We start from the raw sequence: 21,904 nt of genomic DNA, 5'->3' as shown, positions 1-21,904 counted from the left end.
AATGAAATGTCACTTACGCAGAGCAGTCACTTACAAAATTTAGAACAGACCTTCAAATATAATTTCCTAGGAAATAGCTTGGTTTCCAGAATGATCTGGCTTTTTATCTCCAAATTATAATCCTAGTCCTTCACTACTATCTTTTTAAAGTCTTGAAGAGGCTGATGATTGCTAGTAATTAGGAAGGTAACATGGCTACCTTCAGTTTGTATATGGAAAATGAGATTCAAGGGGTTCAAGTGTTCTCGGGCTAAAGAGAGGGTGATCGGGAAGAAACAGTGATGTCATGGTTTTTAGATTTATTTTGTTTTGATTTCTTCCACAAAATTTATGTTAAAACTCATCACCTTCAATTGCCTTCCAGAATAATTAGATAATTCAGCCACACTTTTGTCCCTCAGAACTTAAAATCTAGCATAAACAACAGTGATATGGATATTCAGTGATATAGTCAGCATAAAGTTTAAATTACATAGGTTGAAAAAATACACATTTATGTATTATGTGTGTGACATCTCATAATCTTTATTATCGTCACTGAAGGACGAGCCCGAAAATCAGAACTGTATACACTTTGTTGTTTTCATGCTTCTTTTGCAAGGCCTATTGGTCTCCAGTCTGTAAGAGAACTATCAACGAAAGAACTGGTTCTCATTTTTAAATTACTTGGAGGATGTCAGTAAGCTAATAAAAGTGAATTAATATTTAGGTCTCGTTGAAATAACACAGTTTAAACAACAAGTAAAAAATGCATGACTTGTCTCAAGTGCTATTTTACAACATCAGTTTATTAGAATCCTAAAAACTGTTTTTTTAAACATTGTTAGATGAAAATTTTAAAAGATTTCCAAAAAAGGGAAGTTTGATAGCACAAATCTATTTGGTCAGAAATGCTGTCTTTATAGGGACTCTAGGAGCTTTCTGTTTATAAATAAACCCAGTATTATTTGTATTTTTCCTTTGGGATATAAACAAGGGGAAAATGGTAAAAAAAAAATTCAATACAGTAAACTATAAAGTTAGCACGTTTAATCTATCTATCTTAGTGAGAAGACCCAAAGATGTTTATAAAGTAGGTGACTTAGACCAGCCACAATCCAGTACAAGGATTTAGGAAATAGAGTGAGCTGATGTGCCATCCTTAACAATGTTCTTCCACTGTCAGCTGCGGTCAGAGTCCCCACTGGGCAGTGAGCAGCTCCTGAAGCACTCTCTGATGTCTAGGCTTCAGGCAAAGCAGCTTTGTTCATGTTTGTAAGTCTCTGCACGGGCTCGTTTCCGCTCTAATTCTTTCTTCCCTTTCATCACAACTTCTTCTCCAGAAAAACCTCCCATGACCTTTGGACATGAAATTGCTTACCCCTTTCTTAGTCCCTCTAACACTCCGTGCTTCCTCTATCATTACTTTTATTTCTTCGCTGAGTTTGTAAATTCGTCTGTTGAGCAAGACTCTAGTTTCCTGAGGGCAGGAGCATGCTTTCGGGCTGTCAGTCGCTTAGCCTCTCCTCTAGTATCTAATGCTACTATGCCCTTTTGGGAGGAATGAATGATCAAAATGAGCACGCTGCATGACTCTCTCTTTCCTATTCCCATGGTCTCTTACTGTGTTTCTCCACCTAGGACACACATCTTTTTCAAAATGCAGAATTTGCACTGAAGATTTATTGCAACATAAACTTTCCTGCCTAGTGTAAAAGTACTGCTGGGTAGAAAAGGCACAGGGCTCTCTAGGATTCTCAAGTTCTGAATTGTATCCACATAAATTTCACTGTGCTCATTTCAGTATTAGATCAGGGAAGTGGACATGTGTCTTGTACACATTTTTAATAAGTTTGCCTACCCATACATCCCTGCAGAAAAGGCAAGTCTTAAAAATAATGTTCATGTCTAGTTTGGGGTTTGGATTTGACAAGCTTGTAGGGATCAAGGAGCAGAATTAAGTAATGGCTGATGATGACGACGACGATGATGATGTCAAGGATGACAACAAACAATTATATGTGCCAGGCACAATTCTAAGTACTTCACAGTATCTTATCACTTAATTTTCCCAGCAATACTATGAGGTACATATGAATACTCACTTGACAGATGAGATGTGTGCACACACACATATTTCATGAAATATGGAGCCAAATGACCTGGGTTGGAACACAGGCTCTCCCACCTGCCACCTCTCTGTGCCTCTTAGGAACAGAACCTGGCACATGAGGGCTTTCTGGGTGCTCACCATGCTGTGTCTTGTCTTCAATTGGTTATATAAGCATTCATTTCACAATAAATTGTTATATAGTTAGATTGCATGTACGAAACATTTTACCATTTTAAAAAAGGTTGAAAGAGAAAAAGGACTGGAGGGTGGGAGGGAAGGAGAAAGAGGAAGAAAAAAGAGCAGCAGAGATGGGGTAGGAAGGGAAGAGCCTAACAAAGTATTACACACCTGTCTACTATTATTATCTGAAAACAATTTCCTATGTGCTTGGATGCATTTTGTTGTTGTTTAACTTTTGTAAAAAGTTGGTTTGAGAAAGAGAGGAAGAGAGAGAGAGAGAGGGAGGCTGAGACATCGATCTGTTCCTGCATGTGTCCTGACCAGGGATCAAGCCCGTAGCCTTGAGCTTTGGGCGGACGCTCTAACCAACCAAGCTCTCGCGCCAGCACTGGATGCATTTGTGAATATAGGAACAGATATGGATCAGTAAGTTGCATGGAGTGAAGTGTCATTGGCATACATATGTAAATAGTGCTGGGGGGGTACTTGTGTGTTACCAGTGTTGTACCTCTTATTACTATTAAGACGTTTTTATTATGAAATACTACAAACACACAGAAAGTTAGACAAAATGAAATAACAAATACCTGCATACTGTATCAGTTCTTTATATTGTGTTCTATTTGTTTGTTATTTTCAAATAATAAATTAGTTGCACAATTATGCCACTGGAATATCTCCCCAATATATTCCCCTTCGCTTCTGTTTCTCTCCTTTCTTGGGGTGACCACCATCGTTAATTTATTGTTTATTTCCATGTGTTTTTATACAAGTATCACATATCATATGCACTATTATTTTGCATATTTTAAAAATTATGTTTTACGCATTATGATTTTGATACAATGGCTCTCTGCTATTTTATTTGATGTATAGTATTCTATTATATGAACATATAGTACATATTTTATCCATTCTCCCTTTATTATATATTTAGATCATTATCATAATTTTTTGCAATTACAAGCAATACTAGAAAGAATATTCTTATACTTGTTTCCTGTTACATAAAGAATTTTTCTAGCTATCTCCCTAAAAATGGAATTGGTAAATCAAAGGATAGTGCATCTTCAACTTTATCATTTATGACCAAATTGTTCTCCAAAGCATTTTGTTTTGTTTTTCTCCTTATACACTTCCACTAGCAGCATATAAGGATTCTCATCAGGCCTGATCAGGTGGTGGCACAGTAGATAGAGCATAGGCCTAGGACACTGAGGAACCAGGTTTAAAACCCCGAGGTCGCCGGCTTGAGTGAGGGCTCACCTGGCTTGAGCATGGCTCACCAGCTTGAGTGCAGGGTCACTGGCTTGAGCATGGGATCCTAGACATGACCCCATGGTTGCTGGCTTGAAATCCAAGGTCGCTGGCTTGAGCCTAAGGTCACTGACTTGAGCAAGGGGTCAAGGCACATATAAGAAAGCAATCAGGCCCTGGCTGGTTGGCTGAGTGGTAGAGCGTCGGCCTGGCTTGCAGGAGTCCTGGGTTCAATTCCCAGCCAGGGCACACAGGAGAAGCTCCCATCTGCTTCTCCACCCCTCCTCTCTGTCTCTCTCTTCCCCATCCGCAGCCAAGGCTCCATTGGAGCAAAGTTGGCCCAGGCGCTGAGGGTGGCTCCATGGCCTCTGCCTCAGGCGCTAGAATGGTTCTGGTCTCAACAGAACGATGCCCCAGATGGGCAGAGCATCGCCCCCTGGTGGGCATGCTGGGTGGATCCTGGTAGGGCACATGCAGGAGTCTGTCTCTGTCTCCCTGTTTCCAACTTCAGAAAAATACAAAATCAAAAACAAAAACAAACAAAAAAGAAAGCAATCAATGAACAACTAAGGTGCCGCAATTAGTTGATGCTTCTCATTTCTCCCTTCCTGTCTGTTTGTCCCTGTCTGTCCCCCTCTCTCTATCTCACTAAAAAAAGAAAAAAGAAAAAAGAAAATAAAAAATAAAAAAGAATTCTCAACGGTTAGTATCTGTACCAGAATTTTGTATTATCTAATCTTTACAGTTTTGTCAATTTGAGAATGCAAAATTAATATTGTTGCCCTAAACACTAACAGGGTTATACAATACATATTTTCAAGTGCTTGTACCATTACAATTTTGTCCCATGATTCAAAACCCCAAGGTTCCTGGCTTAAGTCCAAAGGTCACTGGCTTAGGCCCAAGGTCGCTGGCTTGAGCAAGGGATCACTGGCTCGACTGTAGCCCCTGGTCAAGGTACATTTGAGAAAGCAATTAAATGAACAACTGAGGTGCCGCAACTAGGAGTTGATGCTTCTCATCTCTCTCCTTTCCTGTCTGTCTCTCTCTCTAAAATAAACAAACAAATAAACAAATAAATAACACTGACATAACATATAGACAAAAGAGGATCCAGATCATAAGCTCATGGCCCTGTAATTTTCACCAAGGTACCCATGGCCACATTACAAAACAGAACATGACTAGTGTCCAGAATAACCTCTTTTGTCATTCCTTCCTTCCAAGAGAAAACACTAGCCCAACTCCTAACACTATGCATAGTTGTTGCCTGTTTCACAACTTCATATAAATGGGGTTATCCACTATGTACTGCCTACTTGTAAGGATTCTTTCACTCAGTAATGTTCTTGAGAGATTCATCTATGTTGTTTGTTCTCTTTGATACATTTTGTTCATTGTAGTAATAACTTATAATTTATGTATCCAGTCTTCAGTTGATGTAACATTTGGCTATTACAAGAGTGTTACAATGATAAAAGCAAGGAACACTTTTTAAGATTCACAGACTGAAATGTGAATGCTTAAATAATCAAAAAACTAATAAATTCCAGAATATAGTAAACAGCCAAATTTAGTTTACAGAAATTTTATTCTCCAGTCAGGGCTCATCAATAGTTCAAATATACAATGAATAGAAGTAGCTTCATTATTAGTAATACGGAGTCATCTTATGTGATTTTTTTTTCAGAGACAGAGAGAGAGTCAGAGAGAGGGATAGACAGGGACAGACAGACAGGAGCAGAGACAGATTAGAAGCATCAATCATCGTTTTTTTCTTGCGACACCTTAGTTGTTCATTGATTGCTTTCTCATATGTGCCTTGACCGTGGGCCTTCAGCAAACCAAGTAACCCCTTGCTCGAGTCAGCGACCTTGGGTCCAAGCTGGTGAGCTTTGCTCAAACCAGATAAACTCAAGCTGGTGACCTCGGGGTTTCGAACCTGGGTCCTCTGCATCCCAGTCCGACGCTCTATCCACTGCGCAAGCGCCTGGTCAGGCTAAAATTCTTATACTAAACTTCAGTTAAGCTTTAAAGAATCTTTGGCTTTGGGAGACATACATTATTATTTGCCACATTTTAAAAAATGATTTGATATTATAGACATTATGTAAAATAGGTTCTTATAAATTTCTCTGATATCCTAATTGTAAGGAAACTTCTAATCTGGCTTTTGTAGCTGATCTGACTTTCAATATCATAAAGACGGAACTGATTCTAGGACTGTGCCTAACTTGGTCATGGAAATGATATTCTGTGTGCGAGCGCTAATTTGATACATCACAGGTGCAGAGAGCAGAGGTTACATGGCAGTATTAAGACATAGACATTTGAAACTTCTTTAGACTTTTCCATGCCTTTTTCAAAGCTTGTAAAACCCGCTAGGAAGTTAACAAGTAAATTGAGAGAGTACTAGACATGGGAACTGGAATCAAGAGCGGAAGACATGTTTATTGGGCAAATCCCTTAATGTCCCTGAACCTTAGTATTCTCATTTTTACGTCGAGAAAATAGTTCCTACCTCAGAGCGCTGTTTATGGGATTAAATAAAATAATGAATAAAAAGCCCTGGCATTTGGCCACTTCATAAATAGCTGCTATTATTATTTGGTTCTGTTACATGGAGTAAGACTTAGCTTTGAACATTTAATTTTGACTAAGAAGGTTGAGAACCAAGTTATTTTTGGACTTATCCCTAGGGACAAACCTAATGCCAATAGTGACTTTACTCAAACTTGCCTGATAAACCACAACCTGAAGAGGAATCACGGCTCCAGTTGTGGCTTTTCCACTGTATTGTCTGGCCGTCTTTCCCCAATCTACTCCTCCTCTGGTAACCATTATTCTGGTCAATGGACCTATCCCTCACCCAACTTACTCTGTCAAAAACATCCCTGAGTCTCCCAAGACTCCTCCTTCCTTCTCCCCTTTCACATCCAATAGGTCACTGAGTTTTGTCAACTGTTTCCTAAATCCGTAATCCGTTGTTTCATTAAACATTTATTGTGGCAGCCCTGTCCTCCCTGCTTCAAGCAGCTGAGCACCCGAGAGAGGGCATTTCCCAAAGGAACAGCCCCCTTTTGTTGCAAGAAATGGTTAGAGGCCTGGGAGGGAATGCTGGAGTATATGATTCATCTAGGGAAGCTTGAAGGTTTTACTCTGGGCCATGGCCCACCAGAAAGGCGAAGGATGTGACCCAGAAACCCAGTGATGGGGGAGGCAAGTGCAAATTCCTGGAGGCAAGAAGAGCCCAGAGCGTGGAGAACTGGCAGTTCACTACACCTCGGAGCCTCAAAGCCAGTCTCAGTCGGATCTGAATCCAGAAACTGCAGAGCCCCAAAACTTGACGTTCCTGAAAAGGGAGAGAATATAGGAGCCTGTCTTCTGTTTCTGGAAGTTTGCCCTTCATGAATCTCCCAGCACCTGTCATTCGTTCATCAAATGTCTCCTGAACACAGCCTCTGTGTGGGTACCTGCTAGTACCAGTCTAGCAGAGGGGTCTACCTTTAGTTTTCCTCTTATTATTATTTTTTTACTTTTTTTATTTATTGATTTTAGAGGGAGGGAGGGAAAGAGATCAGTTTGTTGTTCCACTTGTTTGTGCATTCATTGGATTATTCTATGCGCCCTGACCGAGAATGGGATCCATAACCTTGGTGTATCAGGACTCCGCTCTAACCAACTGAGCTACCCACGCCAGGCTTAGTTTCCAAAGTATTGGGGAAGACAAACCTTGAGGGAGCAACTCTGAGAGCCGGGAGTTGGGAAACCACGCGGAAGCCAAGACTCAAGATGGGAAAGGACCTGGAAAGGACTCATCAGACTCACCGCCCACTGCTCACCCGCTGTCACCGGGGAGCTCCTGGCCTGCCGTCGGCTAGTGCTCGCCCAGGTTTGCCTTAGTGCTTTATTCACTCCCTCACTACCCTTTGCCGCCAAGGCCACTGCCATCCACACTTGCCTCCAGCCCCAGGTCCTCCGCGATTAACCACGCAGGGGGCTCGTAGCCCTGCTAAGGTGGCCGGCGGGGCGCGACCAGGGGGCTTCAGGACAGCAGCGGTGGGCAGGCTGCCCCACCGCCAAGTCCACCCCAGGCGGGCTCTATTTAAGAACTTCCCACATCCCGGCTGCAGAGCGTGAGCCGGCGTGATGACACCGTGGGAGCAGCCCACATCGGTAGCCTTTCCCACGAGGGCGGGAGGGCACGCTCTGCAGGAGGACCTTGGCCACGGCAGGCGCCTCCCGATCGCAACCTCTCTGAGCCCGGGAGAACTCGCGGGGTCACCCTCGCGGTGGGGAGGGCACGGAGCGCGCGCCTGGCGGCTCCGAGGTCCAGCGGGGGCTTAGGGCGGGCAGAGGCGGGACCGAGGGCGGGGCGGCCGTGGCCTCCGCCATTCCCCGTCCCTTCCCTCCCTCCCCCGCCTCAGAGCACCACCTCCCCGCCCCCAACCCCCGTTCCCCACCGCGCGCGCTCCGCCCGCCCCGGAGCCTCGCCCTCCGCCACGATGAGCAAATGAGCGCAAGCGAGGGCATGAAATTTAAATTCCACTCAGGGGAGAAAGTGCTGTGCTTCGAGCCTGACCCCACCAAGGCGCGAGTGCTGTACGATGCCAAGGTGCCGCCGCGGAGGGACAGGGAGGAGGCGCGGGGCGGGGGCCCCCGGACGGGATGCGGGTGCGGGTGAGGGTGCGGATGGCAGCGCCGAGCAGGGGAAGCCGTGGGCCGCGGGGCTCCCTGCCCGTGACTCCTGGGCCTGCGCGGTGCCGCGCGGACGGCAGGGAGCGCTCGCGGACGCCGCGCGGGGAGGTCGGGGCCGGCACGCTTCCGCTTCCGTCCGGCGCACGGATCTGCGCACGCGTCTTTTGAAATCTCGCTCCTGCGGTATCGCGAGTCTGTGGTCGCGCGTCTGTTTGCTCACGTGACGTCAGTGAGATCCGCCTGTCTAGGAAACCTAACGGATGGCGCGTTAAATGTCTTCTCATCCTGCGCGGAGCGCCGCGTGGGCTCCCGTGTGACGCCCTGACCCACCGACCCAGGTCCTAATATATAGCACCATATCGTGGGCTGTCAACTCGCGATGTCGTTGTCCTGGGGCCCCAATTGTGTTTGGGCCCCTCCCGTCGGCCCCGAGGGTTAGTTTGACCCGGTGTTTTTTTTTCCCTCAGGGCCTTCCTACATTTTTGTCTTCCATCCCTGAGTCGCGCCCTGTGCCCATCACTTAAGTTTTAGGGGGTTTGCGGGGGACGGAGCCACATCTGCAGCTCCTTAGCTCTGGGTGGCGACAGGGAGTGGACATCTCAGTCCGGCTCTGGGGCCTGACCGGGGGCCCCAGGTGCGTCTGCGCCGCGCTGCTCTTTGGGCGACTTCCCAAGGCCACCGGGTTCTGCGGTTTTAGGGTTCCGCACCCGCAACCGTAGTCTCTATTTTCTGTTTGCTTTCTCGCCTCCCTCCCCGCCTTTAGTCTCCTCAGGGGTGACACGCCCCGTCATTTGCCCCAGATGTTCCCTCTGGCGGCACCGCTAGAAGGGATGGCGTAATCTGCCAGCCATCTGGCCCTGGACGCAGCGGCGCCGGGCAGACTACAACTCCCAGAGGTCTCAGGGCTGCAGCTCTCTGGTCTGGCCAGGACTCTTTAGTGACAGATTGTCTGGCCAATGGCTTTAGAAGCTGCACCGAGTCCCGCACTCAGAAACCAATCACGGGGAGATTGGAGGGATGTTTCCTATTTTGAGGCATCCACTCAGGAAAAACATGTAATTGAAAGGAAAAATGTTTCAGCCCAGCTCTCGGTCTGAAAAAGGAGTGAAAGTGAATGCTTTCTTTTCTTTTAGAAGAAGGTCTATGATCTAGTTTTCCTGATCTAACCTCTAGTGTTCTGTATGTTCAATCATTTGTGGACAATATTTTCTGGTTTCAGATTGTCGATGTTATTGTTGGGAAAGACGAAAAAGGCAGAAAGATCCCAGAATATCTGATACATTTTAATGGTTGGAACAGAAGGTGAGTGTCCTTGTTAAACCGGACTGAAAATTGATCGTTTCTGCAGCACAGGAGCATTACAAACTCCTTTGTTAAGTTTTAGAAACACTTGTAGAAAAGTTTCATGTCCTGTTTTCCTGTTTTTGCTTTTTAAACAAATCTTGCCTATTCAGAAGAATAATTACTTTTAAGCCGATTGGATTTGGGTTCTCTGTGGGTAATTCTGGAAACTCCAGTTGCTTCTATGTCTAAATGAGTGCCTTTTTCAGTTTATTCGCATTTCTAGTGATTTTTAAAATATTTACATAGTTTTCTAAAATGTATGTAATTCTGGGACACTTTCATAGCAAGCTAAAACACTGAATTTTACATCCTTTTTTGTTTTTTTTTTCTCTTTTAGCTGGGATAGGTGGGCAGCCGAAGATCATGTCCTCCGTGACACCGATGAAAATCGGAGATTACAGCGTAAATTGGCAAGAAAAGCTGTAGCTCGCCTGTGAGAATCAAAAATCATGACAAATGTGTTTTCTCTTAGTGATAGAATTTGCATGATATAAAAGTAAAAATGTAAACGTGGTTTATTATGCATTTTGACTATGGAAAGTGTGTTGGGGAGGAGAGTTTTCCGTTTTATTGTAACAGCTGTGTTTTCTGAGAGGGTATTGTATAATCTGGAATGGAGATCCTCGTTCATGTTCTAAAGTTGGAGTATTTGTCAAGTGCTTAAGAAACTGTTGTCATCACTGGTTTTTTACCTCCAGACCCATGTCGGTCAACATTAAAATGCACTTCAGCTGTGGTTCTCGTTGCGCTCCTTTCCCCAGAAGCAGAGGGAGGAAGAAGAAACGCTGCCGCTTGCCTGGTGTTGATTCTGTCTTAAGAAGCCTCCCCGTTGAAGAAAAGGATAAAAAGGATGAGAACTGTGAGCGGCTTGACTTACTCTCTCTGGTTAAAAGCACTTTTACCTAGTCCTTTCCTACTGCAGGATTGAAGAGGGAGGAATCATTGAAATTACAGACAGGGAAATGTTTTGAGCTTATTACACATAATATTTGCCCCTTTTGTTTTTGACAGTTAAGGAAAGCGTCAGGAATTAGTCTTCATCAGTCATGCCCCTGATCACGGCCTTCTGTGCCAGGGTCTTTATACTCATCCCTTTGGGGTCTGTTCTCATGTGTTCTTATTGGTATCTTCAGGGCCTTGGCTCACTTTCCAATGCAACACATAACCATAGAATCCTAGGTAACTCAACACTTTCAGATCATTTTCTTGGGTGGTTTTGCGTTCATTGAAATTAGTGCTATATTTTTCAAAATAAATTCCTATTTTGAAAGGTACAGCATTCGTGTTCAGCATTTAAAACACATGTGGGACTGTGTTTATTATTAGCGGTAGGACACATGCCACTTTAGACAATGGGGAGACTTAGGGACACATATTACGGGTTCTCCTGATCATGTTTGTCTCTTCTAGCGATAAGCACTTCCTCTGACAACAGTAGCGAAGAAAAGGATGAAGCAGTAAGTGACGAAAGTGACACTGAAGAAAAGACTAAAGCGGTAAAAAGTTTTCATTGTGAAAATTCTTTGTCTTTGCTATATATTTTAGTGGTAAAATTCTCCGATTGTAATCATCTTATAAAATTACATTTTTAACCAAGTATTATAAAGTTATACTTCGTATTTATTTATGTCTTTATTGATTTTATTTAATTTTTTAGCGAGAGAGGGAGACAGGGACAGACAGGAAGGGAGAGAGATGAGAAACATTAATTCTTTGTTGTGGCGTCTTAGTTGCTTGTTGATTACTTTCTCATATGAGCCTTGATTGGCAGTCCCACTCAAGTGGGACTCCCAGTCAAGCCAGTGACCCTTTGCTCAAGCCAGCGACCTTGGGCTTCAAGCCAGTGACCTCAGGGTTTCGAACTTCAATCCTCTGCATCCCAGGCTGACACTCTATCCACTGGACGACCGCCTGGTCAGGCTATACTTGGTATTTAAGGGAAAGGAACTTTTATTTATAGTCACCATGTGAACCTGTCAGCGGCTCTCTATAGCCGTAAAGTATTTCCACAAATCATAGCATTTCCTTTTTAGTGAAATTGTGAACTTTATTTTTATACTGTGAACTATTTTTAAATGTTGCGTATTAAAGTTTATCATCTTCTGTCTGTCTTCAAAGTTGATGTGAATCCTACTGGTAAAATTAAATGAGGAGAAAAGAAAGTAAGCGTTTGCAGTGGGGTGATTATCCTGGAAGAGGTTAAGTTTTGGACTTTAATGTACTTTTCATGAGAACATGTATCATTATTGGTGTGGATGTTGAGACTTAACTGGGTTTGTGTCTTAGTGGGCTCTCATGTGTTAGTCCTTTGGAGATAGACTCTACTCTTTTAAGAAACTGAAACTATGGAACTGTGACGTTGCAGAAGGCAGGACTGGAGCTGCACATGAAGAGGGCAATGGAAGAGAGAGCAATAACTATAGACATCCCCGAGGTTCTGAAGAAGAAGCTGGAGGACGACTGCTACTACATCAACAGGAGGAAGCGGGTACACGGGGCAGCAGGGGGCCGCGCACAGCACGTGGGTCTACAGTGGAACGGTCGTTCAGCCCTATTGGTAATCCCAGGTTCACACAACTGAGCGCCATGCCTGGGAGGAGTGGCATTTCTGTGTTAGGTTTGTACTGATGGGGGCGCTCTGCTGCACAGTCTTCCCCAGCCCCGGCTCCCACTAGACTCCTCGCAGTGTTTTCCAACCACTGGTCTGCCAAAGAGTTAACCACCCTGCAGTTATATGGAGATTGCAGACCCAATGGTCTGCTGCCTGGTGGTTGAAAAGCACTGCTCTAGGGTGCTTCGCAGAGACCTGATGCCTGGTTTCCACCCGGAGGGTAAGACGGGATTGATGTGCAGTGGGGGGTGGCTGTCAGTACAGGCCTAGAGGGTTCCGCAGGTGGTTCTAATGGATCACTAACATGAGAATCACTGCCTGCATTTATTGAAAAAATGCTGCAGTCTACATGATGATATGATCAGTAGACAGAACACGCAATTTGAAAGATTCTCTTTGAACAGAGTAGGCTTTATTTTTGAGGTTAAAAAGTGATACAGACAGGACTACTGTTTGTTGGAGTGGACAGTTTCTGTAGTGGGGTGAGTGCATCAGTTGTGTGCCTTTTTGTTCACAGTTAGTGAAACTTCCGTGCCAGACCAACATCATAACTATTTTGGAATCCTACGTGAAGCATTTTGCTATCAATGCAGCCTTTTCGGCCACTGAGAGACCTCGTCACCATCACGCCATGTCGCATGCCACCATGAATGTGCATTATATCCCAGCAGAAAAGAAGTAAGTAGAGGAGAGGGCTGGGCGGCTCCTGGCTCGCTCTCTGTGTGTTAGAGAAGTGATTTTCATTGAGAGGAGGTAACGCTTGTCTCCATTTCCGTTACTATGAATTCATACAATATATCACTTAATATACAGTTCATTATCAAAGTATTATCCCTTTGAAACGTTCAATAACTGTATCTGGTCTGGATGCCACACCGAGACCAGTTTGTTCAGTGGTACAATTTAGGGACATAACTCTTCCTTGAGAAGCACCAGAATGAGCAATGAGAATTTTGTTCTCGCTTGTTTACACACTCGACTTTATCGTAATCTGAGTTATTTCCTCATAGTCCGCCTCGGCACGCGGGACTCGGCTGGAGTAGAGACGTTGGCATCCGAGCAGGTGTTCGCTGTTCCTGGGCCCACGCCTCAGCTCCCAGGGGTCGCGGTGTGCCGGGGAGCCCGTGTGCCACTGAACATGATGCTGTGTTCAGTGTTGTGAGTCACACTGGCTGGCATCTGCCCTGTGAACCAGTGTTCCCATTTCATTATTTGTCGGCATCTACGAGTTCAGTTTGTTGTTTCTGTGTATAGATAGGTACAGTATGTAGTTTAAAACTCTGCCTTATTAAATATGTACAGTGGCATTGTGACATTTCGGAAAGTGCCGTTTCTTGCATCTCTAATGCCTTTTGGTTTTAACCCTTCAGTGTTGACCTTTGCAAGGAGATGGTGGACGGAATACGAATAACCTTTGATTATACTCTCCCGCTGGTCTTGCTGTACCCATATGAACAAGTTCAGTATAAAAAGGTGACTTCGTCTAAATTTTTTCTTCCGATTAAGGAGAGCGCGACAAGCACTAGTAGGTAAGTGCCAGCAGAGACAACGTGGTGGGATGTTGGCCGCCCTCCCCCTTTCCAAAGACAGTGGATGAAGAGACCTTGGTCTGAGAAGGGTAGGAGAAGTGGGTTTGGCTCGAGTTCCTCACTGGTTGTAAGGCTTGGGAGGTGCCTTCTGAACCCCTTGCTTCTGCCTCTCTATTGTGGAAAGAGCATCTGTGTCCTCGGGTAGCTTCTGTTTAATGAAGTTTACGAAGGGCCAACCGCGTGTGGCCTTCAAGTAAATGTCAGTTCCCTTCCTGCTGTGCTGCATCGCCACTCTGTTCCATCAGTGGCCGAGCACGACCAAACTTCTGTTCTTTGAGGGGAAAAGTCCCCTGACCTGAAGTCCGCTGTGATCTGTATAAGCTCCCTCCCCTCGTGCCTGTTCCTGAGCCAGGGTCTGCTCTGCTTTCCCCTGCTCCCTCTCGCCTGCTGCCCCACTGGTGTTGGCCACCTGCTGGGCCGTGTGCTGCAGAAGCCACCTTTCCCTCCGTCTGTTCCGCCCCTGGTGGCTCACTGCTCCTGGTCCTCAGCCTGCCTGCCTTTCCTGTGGGTGTCACCGCAGGTGCAAGGCTTGTGCGGCTCACTGGGGCCTGCATTGGTGTCCCCGTTCCCTATTCCAAACTGCAGGTTCCCAGTGTCTCTCGTGAGCTGTGTCTGCACACACTGGGGCTTTCGGTAGTTATGTTATGAGATAACATGCTCTTCTTATTCTTGCGACCAGGTTTTCTGAACTTTGGCCCTGTTGCTGTTTGGAACCTTGTTGTGCTTTGCTGCGGGCGCCCTGCGAGCTGTAGCAGCGTGCCTGCTTTCACCACTAGATGCAGTAGTACTTCCCAGTTGTGAGAGCCAGAACAGTGCAGTGTCAGCGTCCCCTGGCAGGCCAGACACAGGAGGGCAGTGGCCGAGAGGGTTAAGATGGTAGAATGTGCTTAGGGACTTGTACGGAGACTGCCTGTTTCGGCCGACTTGAGAGTGGATGTTTATAACCCTCCTGCGGTGGAGCTGAGAGTGTGTTTACTGGTCCGTCTGAAGGAGGACACGGAAGAGCCAGCCCCTCCAGGCTCTGCCAAGAGCCCACCGGCTAGGGGTGCGTGACACTCCACTTTCTTCCGCAGGAGCCAGGAGGAGCTCTCTCCAAGCCCCCCTTTGTTGAATCCGTCCACCCCGCAGTCCACAGAGAGCCAGCCGACCACCGGGGAACCGGCCACCCCGAAAAGGCGCAAAGCGGAGCCCGAGGCCCTGCAGTCTCTGCGGCGCTCCACGCGCCACTCTGCCAACAGCGACCGGCTGTCCGAGAGCAGCGCCTCTCCGCAGCCCAAGCGCCGGCAGCAGGATGCATCTGCCAGCATGCCCAAGCTGTTCCTGCACCTGGAAAAGAGTAGGTCCTCTTCTGGGTCCAGGGTGGAGTCTGACAACTAGAGGGGCTGGGGAAGGGTCGGGGATGGTGCACAGCCCACCCAGGTTCGCCCACTCACCTGTGGAATTCCATCCGCGCTTGGCCCAGACTGAGGCTCGGGGCGTTTCCCAGGCCCGGGACGTTTCCCAGGCCCGGGAGCAGCGCAGTGAGAGAGGCGCTGCTCGGCCCCGGCCCGGCAGTTGGCTGCTCGTCACCTGCTGCTTTAGTCCCGTGTTGCGGCCAGTTCAGCCACTCTGCACTCTGTCCCTGGCCTTGATACCAGGCACCCAGTGGTTACTTGCTGCCCCTGTGGACGTGTCTCCTCTGAGTCTTCTCTGGGATCCGGCGCTGTGTCCCTTGTGTGTGTCTTCTTTCCCTCGGCGTCCTGTTTTCCCAGTCATCGTGCTGTGACTTCTGTTAGGACTTGACTCCTTTTCTTGGAGTGGTCAGATGCTGCTGTACGTGCTGTCTTATACTAGGACAGTCTTCCTGTTAAAGATTAGTAACTTCTCTGCTCTCTGTACCTGTCTGCCAGCATCTGTCATTCAATGCCATGTGGTTTGTAAGTGAATAATGAGCGTCTTTTCCTTCTGAAGAGACGCCTGTGCACAGCAGATCCTCCTCGCCTGTCCCTGTGACCCCCAGCAAGGAAGGCAGCACGGTGTTTGCCAGCTTTGAAGGCAGAAGAACCAATGAGATAAATGAGGTACAGTTAGTGTCTGGCTGGCTGTCTCCCGCAAGTCCTTCCTTGTGTGGCTGTTTCAGTCCCGTGGGAGGAAATCAGGTTTCCTTAGTATGATGTTGCCTTTGCTGTGGATGTTAACAGAATTGTTCATATGGTATGTAGCATTGTATATTTAGTTTCTTTTTTTTTTTTTTTTTTTTTTGCATTTTTCTGAAGTTGGAAAGGGGGAGGCAGTCAGACAGACTCCCGCATGCACCTGACCAGGATCCACCCGGCATGCCCACCAGGGGGCAATGCTCTGCCCCTCCGGGGCGTCACTCTGTTGCGACCAGAGCCACTCTAGCGCCTGGGGCAGAGGCCAAGGAGCCATCCCCAGCGCCCGGGCCATCTTTGCTCCAATGGAGCCTCGGCTGCGGGAGGGGAAGAGAGAGACAGAGAGGAAGGATAGGGGAAGGGGTGGAGAAGCAGATGGGCGCTTCTCCTGTGTGCCCTGGCCGGGAATCGAACCTGGGACTCCTGCACGCCAGGCCGACGCTCTACCGCTGAGCCAACCGGCCAGGGCCTATTTAGTTTCTAAAAGGAAAGAATTGTTTGGATTTCAGCCCTACACAACATTCGTCTTTTTGTTTTTTGTTTTTTTTACAAAGACAGAGAGAGAGTCAGAGAAAGGGATAGATGGGGACAGACAGACAGGAACAGAGAGATGAGAAGCATCAATCATCAGTTTTTCATTGCAACACCTTAGTTGTTTATTGATTGCTTTCTCATATGTGCCTTGACCGTGGGCCTTCAGCAGACCAAGTGACCCCTTGCTCGAGCCAGCGACCTTGGGTCCAAGCTGGTGAGCTTTTGCTCAAACCAGATGAGCCCACGTTCAAGCTGGCGACCTCAGGGTCTCAAACCTGGGTCCTCCGCATCTCAGTCTGACACTCTATCCACTGCGCCACTGCCCTGTCAGGCAACATTCATCTTTTATCTTAAGTATTGAAATATGAGTACAGTAAGTCTTCACATAACATCATGGGTGGGTTCTTCCGCCTGAAGCAAAACAACATAAAATAAAAGCAGCCTTACTATAGGCTAATTGATATAAACAAGAGTTAAATTCCTGTGGGATCTCATCATAATGAAGTGATATGATCTGAGGACCTGCTGTATTTTCATCTTATTGACTAGGCATCGGAACACTTAATCTGAAAAAGGCCAGAGCGGAAATGCTTGAGTCTTGGTGGGCTATACGGTGCCTCACAAGCTGCGCAGCTGCAGAAGTCTCCATGACACTACGTAATGAATGAGCAGCCTGTGTTCCAATTACACGTGGACACGAAGATTTCAAATCAGATAGTTTTCATTGTGATGAGATGTTCCTTTTTTGCTATTCCAACCACTTACAAATACAAACCCCATCCTTACCAATAATATGAATAGCCATCCCTCTGAAGGCCTGCTGTATGTAGCATTATGCCAGGCACTTGCCCTGAATTACCTCAGCTTCCTGCCTGGCCACCAGGTTTCCATTTCACAGGCAGGGAAACTGGGTTGTGAAGCTCTGTTTATCAGGGCACTTCCCTGGTGTAGGTAGTGAGAGTTTCAAGGACTGAGGAGATGGATGTCTTAGGCCAGCAGGACATTCCGTGGATCTCCCGAGCGAGGTGCGGTTTCCCTGTTTCTATGTAGGGGGAGGTGACTCTACTGGGCGGAGTCAGATTGTCAGTATTCTCAGCTTCCATGTCTATTTTCACTTGATTCAGTGGGGGAATTAGTTTTCAAAGTGAATGTAACAGCAGACATGAAGGGGTTTGGAAACAGCAGTGACAGCGTGTTTGGGTTACTTTTGCCGCTTCATTCTCGGACACAGCAGGGTCCCGACAGGAAAAGGGAGAGGCCCAGCAGCCACAGCTCGTTGTAGGTAGCAGCTGCTAGAGATTAGGAAAGCAGATATTTCCTTCATCTAATCTTAAGTCTCCCCCCCGACTTTTATTTATTTTTATAAGCTTTTGTTTATTTTGATACGGTGGTATATTTTTCCTATACATATAATTCTAGTTTTTTTGTGGTTAGAAGTATCTCCATGTAGCCAAGAAGGGTCCTGTGATTGATTTAAAAGGCAAAAATGTTTTGAAAAAGGATAGTAGAAAAGTATAATATATTATATATGCTAATGTATAGTCTGTATGGAAAACATATATCTATATTTTCTCCATGTCCCTGTACCATAATTCCACCACTAAGAAATGAACATTGACATTTCGGTGTACACTTCTTGGTACTTTTTTGTGTGTATTTCCATAATAATTATGCACAGTATTTTATATTGTGTATTTACCTTTTTGCAAGTATCGCGTTGCGCTTACCCTGTAGCTTGATCCTGTTCAGCATAGCCCATTATACCCCGTTCCTCCCGAGATCACGCCCACACAGAGCTCCGGCACGAAAGTCGGACCGGACAGGTCCCTTCCGAACTGCCGTGTGGTTTGTTGTCACTGTTTCCTCCCCGTCTCTGGTCCAGCTGCAGAGCAAGTTCTGAGGTGCCAGACGGGCTGGGAGCTGGGACGTGGGATTGGTGACAGCAGCCTGCTAGTCTGCGGAAGTCCGAGCGCATGTACTTCTGCCGGGCCTCCAGGTGCTGAGGTGCACTGCAAACGGCGTGTTCAGATACAACAGAGCGTTCCGTCTGTGCTTTTCCCAGGTCCTCGCCTGGAAACTGGTTCCTGACAGCTACCCGCCAGGTGACCAGCCTCCTCCGCCCTCTTGCATTTACGGGGCTCAACACTTACTGCGATTGTTTGGTAAGAAATTCTGGTCCCTGCTTCCCCCCACCCCTTGTTTTTTTGGTTTTAACAGTCTTGTTAGCTTGTATACAACTTGGGGTCTACGGAAAATTCCTGGCAGGTCACCCTTTCATTAAAAACAAAGGTACTTACTGAACCTGAAATTTATAAAACTTGCACGGCAGTCCCTGAGTTACGGACCAGAGAGGTCCTGTAGGTCTGCTCGCACGTTGAATGTGGATGTAAGTTGGAGTGGCTACATTCACTGATTAAGTGCAACATGTTTATCTTAACGTAGTCTTTATTTTTACCTCCTTATGCTTATAAATCCTTGAGAACATTTTCAACCCTCCAGAACCGATCTCATTTGTAACCTGAGGACTGCCTGTATGTGTAATGTTAGTACCGCTATTCTGTCCTTGTGTTCGCTCAGTTTTTCGTTCGATAATGTAGATGTGCATTTCAGTCACAATAAGGACAGAGCCCCAGACAATCCCTAGTGTGTGCTAGCCATTGTCAGATTCTGCCGATAGTAAATGGTTTGCTTTTCTTTTTAATGCAGTGAAACTTCCAGAAATCCTTGGCAAGATGTCCTTTTCTGAGAAGAATCTGAAGGCTTTACTGAAGCACTTTGATCTCTTTCTGAGGTGTTTTTATTACTGTGTCAAAACTTACCTCTACTGCGTATATGTGATTGGCCTGAATTTCTCTGTAGCAGATGTGGAAGCTAGCTCTAATATATGTTTTAAATACGAGCAGTATTACCTAAGTACAGTTGGTTCTAACTGCAGTTGTAATATTAGGGGGATTTTGGCTGTTTCTATTTTCCATGATTTATCTGCTTTCTGAATCAAGGCTACTCACTGTATGGAGGTGGTATTTTTTGTGTCACTAGAAGAATCCAGCTGGGTAACCTTGTAAAAAGAAAATTAATTTTTTACAGTAGAATTGATTAAGAATGATAATTTTGTACTTTTTATTCAGGAGTGTGTTAAGTATTAGACTCTTTGTCACAAGTACGTAAAGTAACTTGAAGATTAGCATTTACTGGTTGGATTTGAGGCTTTACTTCAGCATTAAGAAAGAATGACTAATGTTGACAGTGTGTGAGTTTATCCTTACATTTTTAGGCATTTGGGATAGGAGGAGCTCGAGGGAACGTGAAGCCTGATTCGCTTGCTCGTTACTGGCCCGTGGGAGTGAGTGTTAAGCCCTCTGTGGTGAAGTCTGGGGCCCTTCCCTGTCACGGTAGCATCTGTGTGTTAGTCTGGAACGGGCACACGGTAACTTCTGCTGCCCGCAGTCAGTCAGTGTTCTGGTTTGTGCTTGAGTGCTGTAAGCTGGGACTCTTACACTTCCTTGTGGCAAAGAAGGGCACAAAATGCTCCTTGCTTGTTATACCATTCGACTTCGGTGTAACTTAGCCACTAGAAGCATTGTGAATTTTTCAGGTGGCATTTGCTGAGTTTATGATTTATTTGTCATAGTTTTTAAAACAGGGAAAGGTAGAAATGGTCACTGAGGCCTGTTGGCATAGAGGTGTTTATATAGTCAAGACTGCTACCTAGCGGAGTTTAGGTTCTATCTTTTTGTCTGTACACTTGATAACGAAAGGATTCTGAGGAAATAGTCATTAACGTACAAGTTGGATGTATGCAGTGAAAGTAATCAGTATAGAGGCACCAAGATTATATTCATCCTTTCTTCCTAGTGCCAAAAAAGAGTGACGTGTTAGAGCGGTTGGCAGTTAAGACTATGCTTGCTGGACGTGGGTCCTTCCTGTGGTCATCACTGATGCCATTGTTTCTTTCCCCAGGTTTTTAGCAGAGTACCATGATGATTTCTTTCCAGAGTCTGCCTACGTCGCGGCCTGTGAGGCACACTACAGCACTAAGAACCCCAGGGCCACTTACTAGTTGCGGTGGCTCTAAGAGGACAGCCTTCCTGCCCGGCTCTGCGTGCTGGGTCCCCAGTGGAGGACTGGGGGGCGGTGGGAGGTGCACTACCCACCCCAGGGAGGCTCTAGCAGAGGCGGGCCCAGTTCTTTGAGTTATCACATATACTGTAGTTAGTTTTGTTAAGGAGGACCTCCTTGGTGCCTGAACAGCCTCCATGTCACCCTAGCCACTGTATATGCCACCTGTGATGGGGGAAAGAACAGCTGTGTTCCCAGTGAAATGTTCATGAAAGTGCGTAGCTTAGGCTGTTTCAGTAGACATTGGAGTTGTTAGCAATAAGCATATTTTTAGTTATTTGTTAGCACTAAGCAAAATTCTTTTGCAAAACGTTTTCATTCTGATGATGGGACTGAGTAACTCTGTCCAACAAATTTTAGTTTTTCTTGGAAACTGCAAAGTATTACCAAAATATTTTACAGGGAGTTGATATTGAAGGCAAAAGGAAATGTGCAGCTATACACTTGCTTTATAGTTCCCTTTCTGTAAAATCTTATTTTTGGTGATCTAAAAAAAGCCTTGCCTGACTTGTTTGAGATTTTACCGCTGTACTTCGTGGTGTAGTTTATGGTTCCCATTCTGTGTAATGTTATTTTTGATGTTCTAAATAAAGCAGAGCCCGTCTTGTTGGAAAGACCCAAGAGAGCGAGTCTCCACTCTGGCCTGGCCTCTTTCTTTATTGCAAAGGAGCAGTAAGGTAACTTGCTGACTTCTAATTGTTTGTTTGATTTCGTTTGACCTTTGTGCCTTTTTTGTTAATGCTTTTGGTTTTCCGTCTTTTGTGTCACTTGGCAGCTTGACTAGAAGGTGCTTACTGGAAGTTGGTACAGCCCTTCTCTGTCGCTGCCTTCTGGGCCGGTCTACGTCTGACACATTGGTCCCCTCCATCGCAGCCCGCTGGTGGTCTCTCAGAGCACCCTTCAGGTCCTCATCTTAGTCTCTCACATGCCTCCCCTCCCCTCCCACACAGTGTTTAAGAAAATCCCAACTCCATTCAAGGGATGCCAATACCGTCCAAGCCTTAAATAGAGCACGTGCCTTCTTGCTCAGCTCAGTTGATCTTCATTTCCAAAGATCACTGGTTATGAATAACAAGGGCCACAAGAAATGTTTGAAAAAATTTGTAAATGGTTCCAGCAGAGAAACTTCTGCATATACTGACTAGTGAGAATCGGACCTTTAAATCAGAGTTGGTTTCGGCATTATCTTAGTGCACTTAGTTGCTAAGACCTCAGGTTGTTGCTATCTAATCTGGCGTAGCTTTTGGATTCGCGCTAAGTGTCATCTCCACTTGCTTTATGCGGTATCTGTTCAAAGTCGGTGCCCCTGCAGCGTGCTCCAGAGAGTTGAAAACGTGTAACCGGTAAT

The 21,904-nt window shown here is 45.9% G+C and overlaps 1 protein-coding gene across 6 annotated transcripts; it reads left to right on the top strand.

The window, feature by feature from the left end:
- The first annotated feature begins 7,956 nt into the window (after window positions 1-7,956).
- On the top strand, window positions 7,957-21,181 carry MSL3 (MSL complex subunit 3). 6 transcript variants are annotated; one of them, XM_066249323.1, is made up of 13 exons: window positions 7,957-8,144; window positions 9,447-9,529; window positions 9,909-10,004; window positions 10,270-10,430; window positions 10,982-11,067; window positions 11,937-12,059; window positions 12,700-12,860; window positions 13,553-13,711; window positions 14,845-15,107; window positions 15,722-15,831; window positions 18,500-18,599; window positions 19,144-19,228; window positions 20,398-21,181. In XM_066249323.1, the coding sequence occupies exons 1-13, from the start codon at window positions 8,043-8,045 to the stop codon at window positions 20,495-20,497; spliced, it is 1,629 nt and encodes a 542-aa protein (XP_066105420.1). In that variant the 5' UTR covers window positions 7,957-8,042; the 3' UTR covers window positions 20,498-21,181. The 6 variants fall into 6 exon arrangements, with proteins under 6 accessions (XP_066105420.1, XP_066105416.1, XP_066105415.1 ...); XM_066249319.1 differs by having other exon boundaries at window positions 7,958-8,144; window positions 10,339-10,430; XM_066249318.1 differs by having other exon boundaries at window positions 7,958-8,144; window positions 10,336-10,430.
- The last annotated feature ends 723 nt before the right edge of the window (window positions 21,182-21,904 follow it).

Source organism: Saccopteryx bilineata, chromosome X (genome assembly GCF_036850765.1).
Source record: "Saccopteryx bilineata isolate mSacBil1 chromosome X, mSacBil1_pri_phased_curated, whole genome shotgun sequence".
In the NCBI taxonomy this organism is placed as follows: domain Eukaryota; kingdom Metazoa; phylum Chordata; class Mammalia; order Chiroptera; family Emballonuridae; genus Saccopteryx; species Saccopteryx bilineata.
This window is presented reverse-complemented; position numbering and strand designations above follow the sequence as displayed.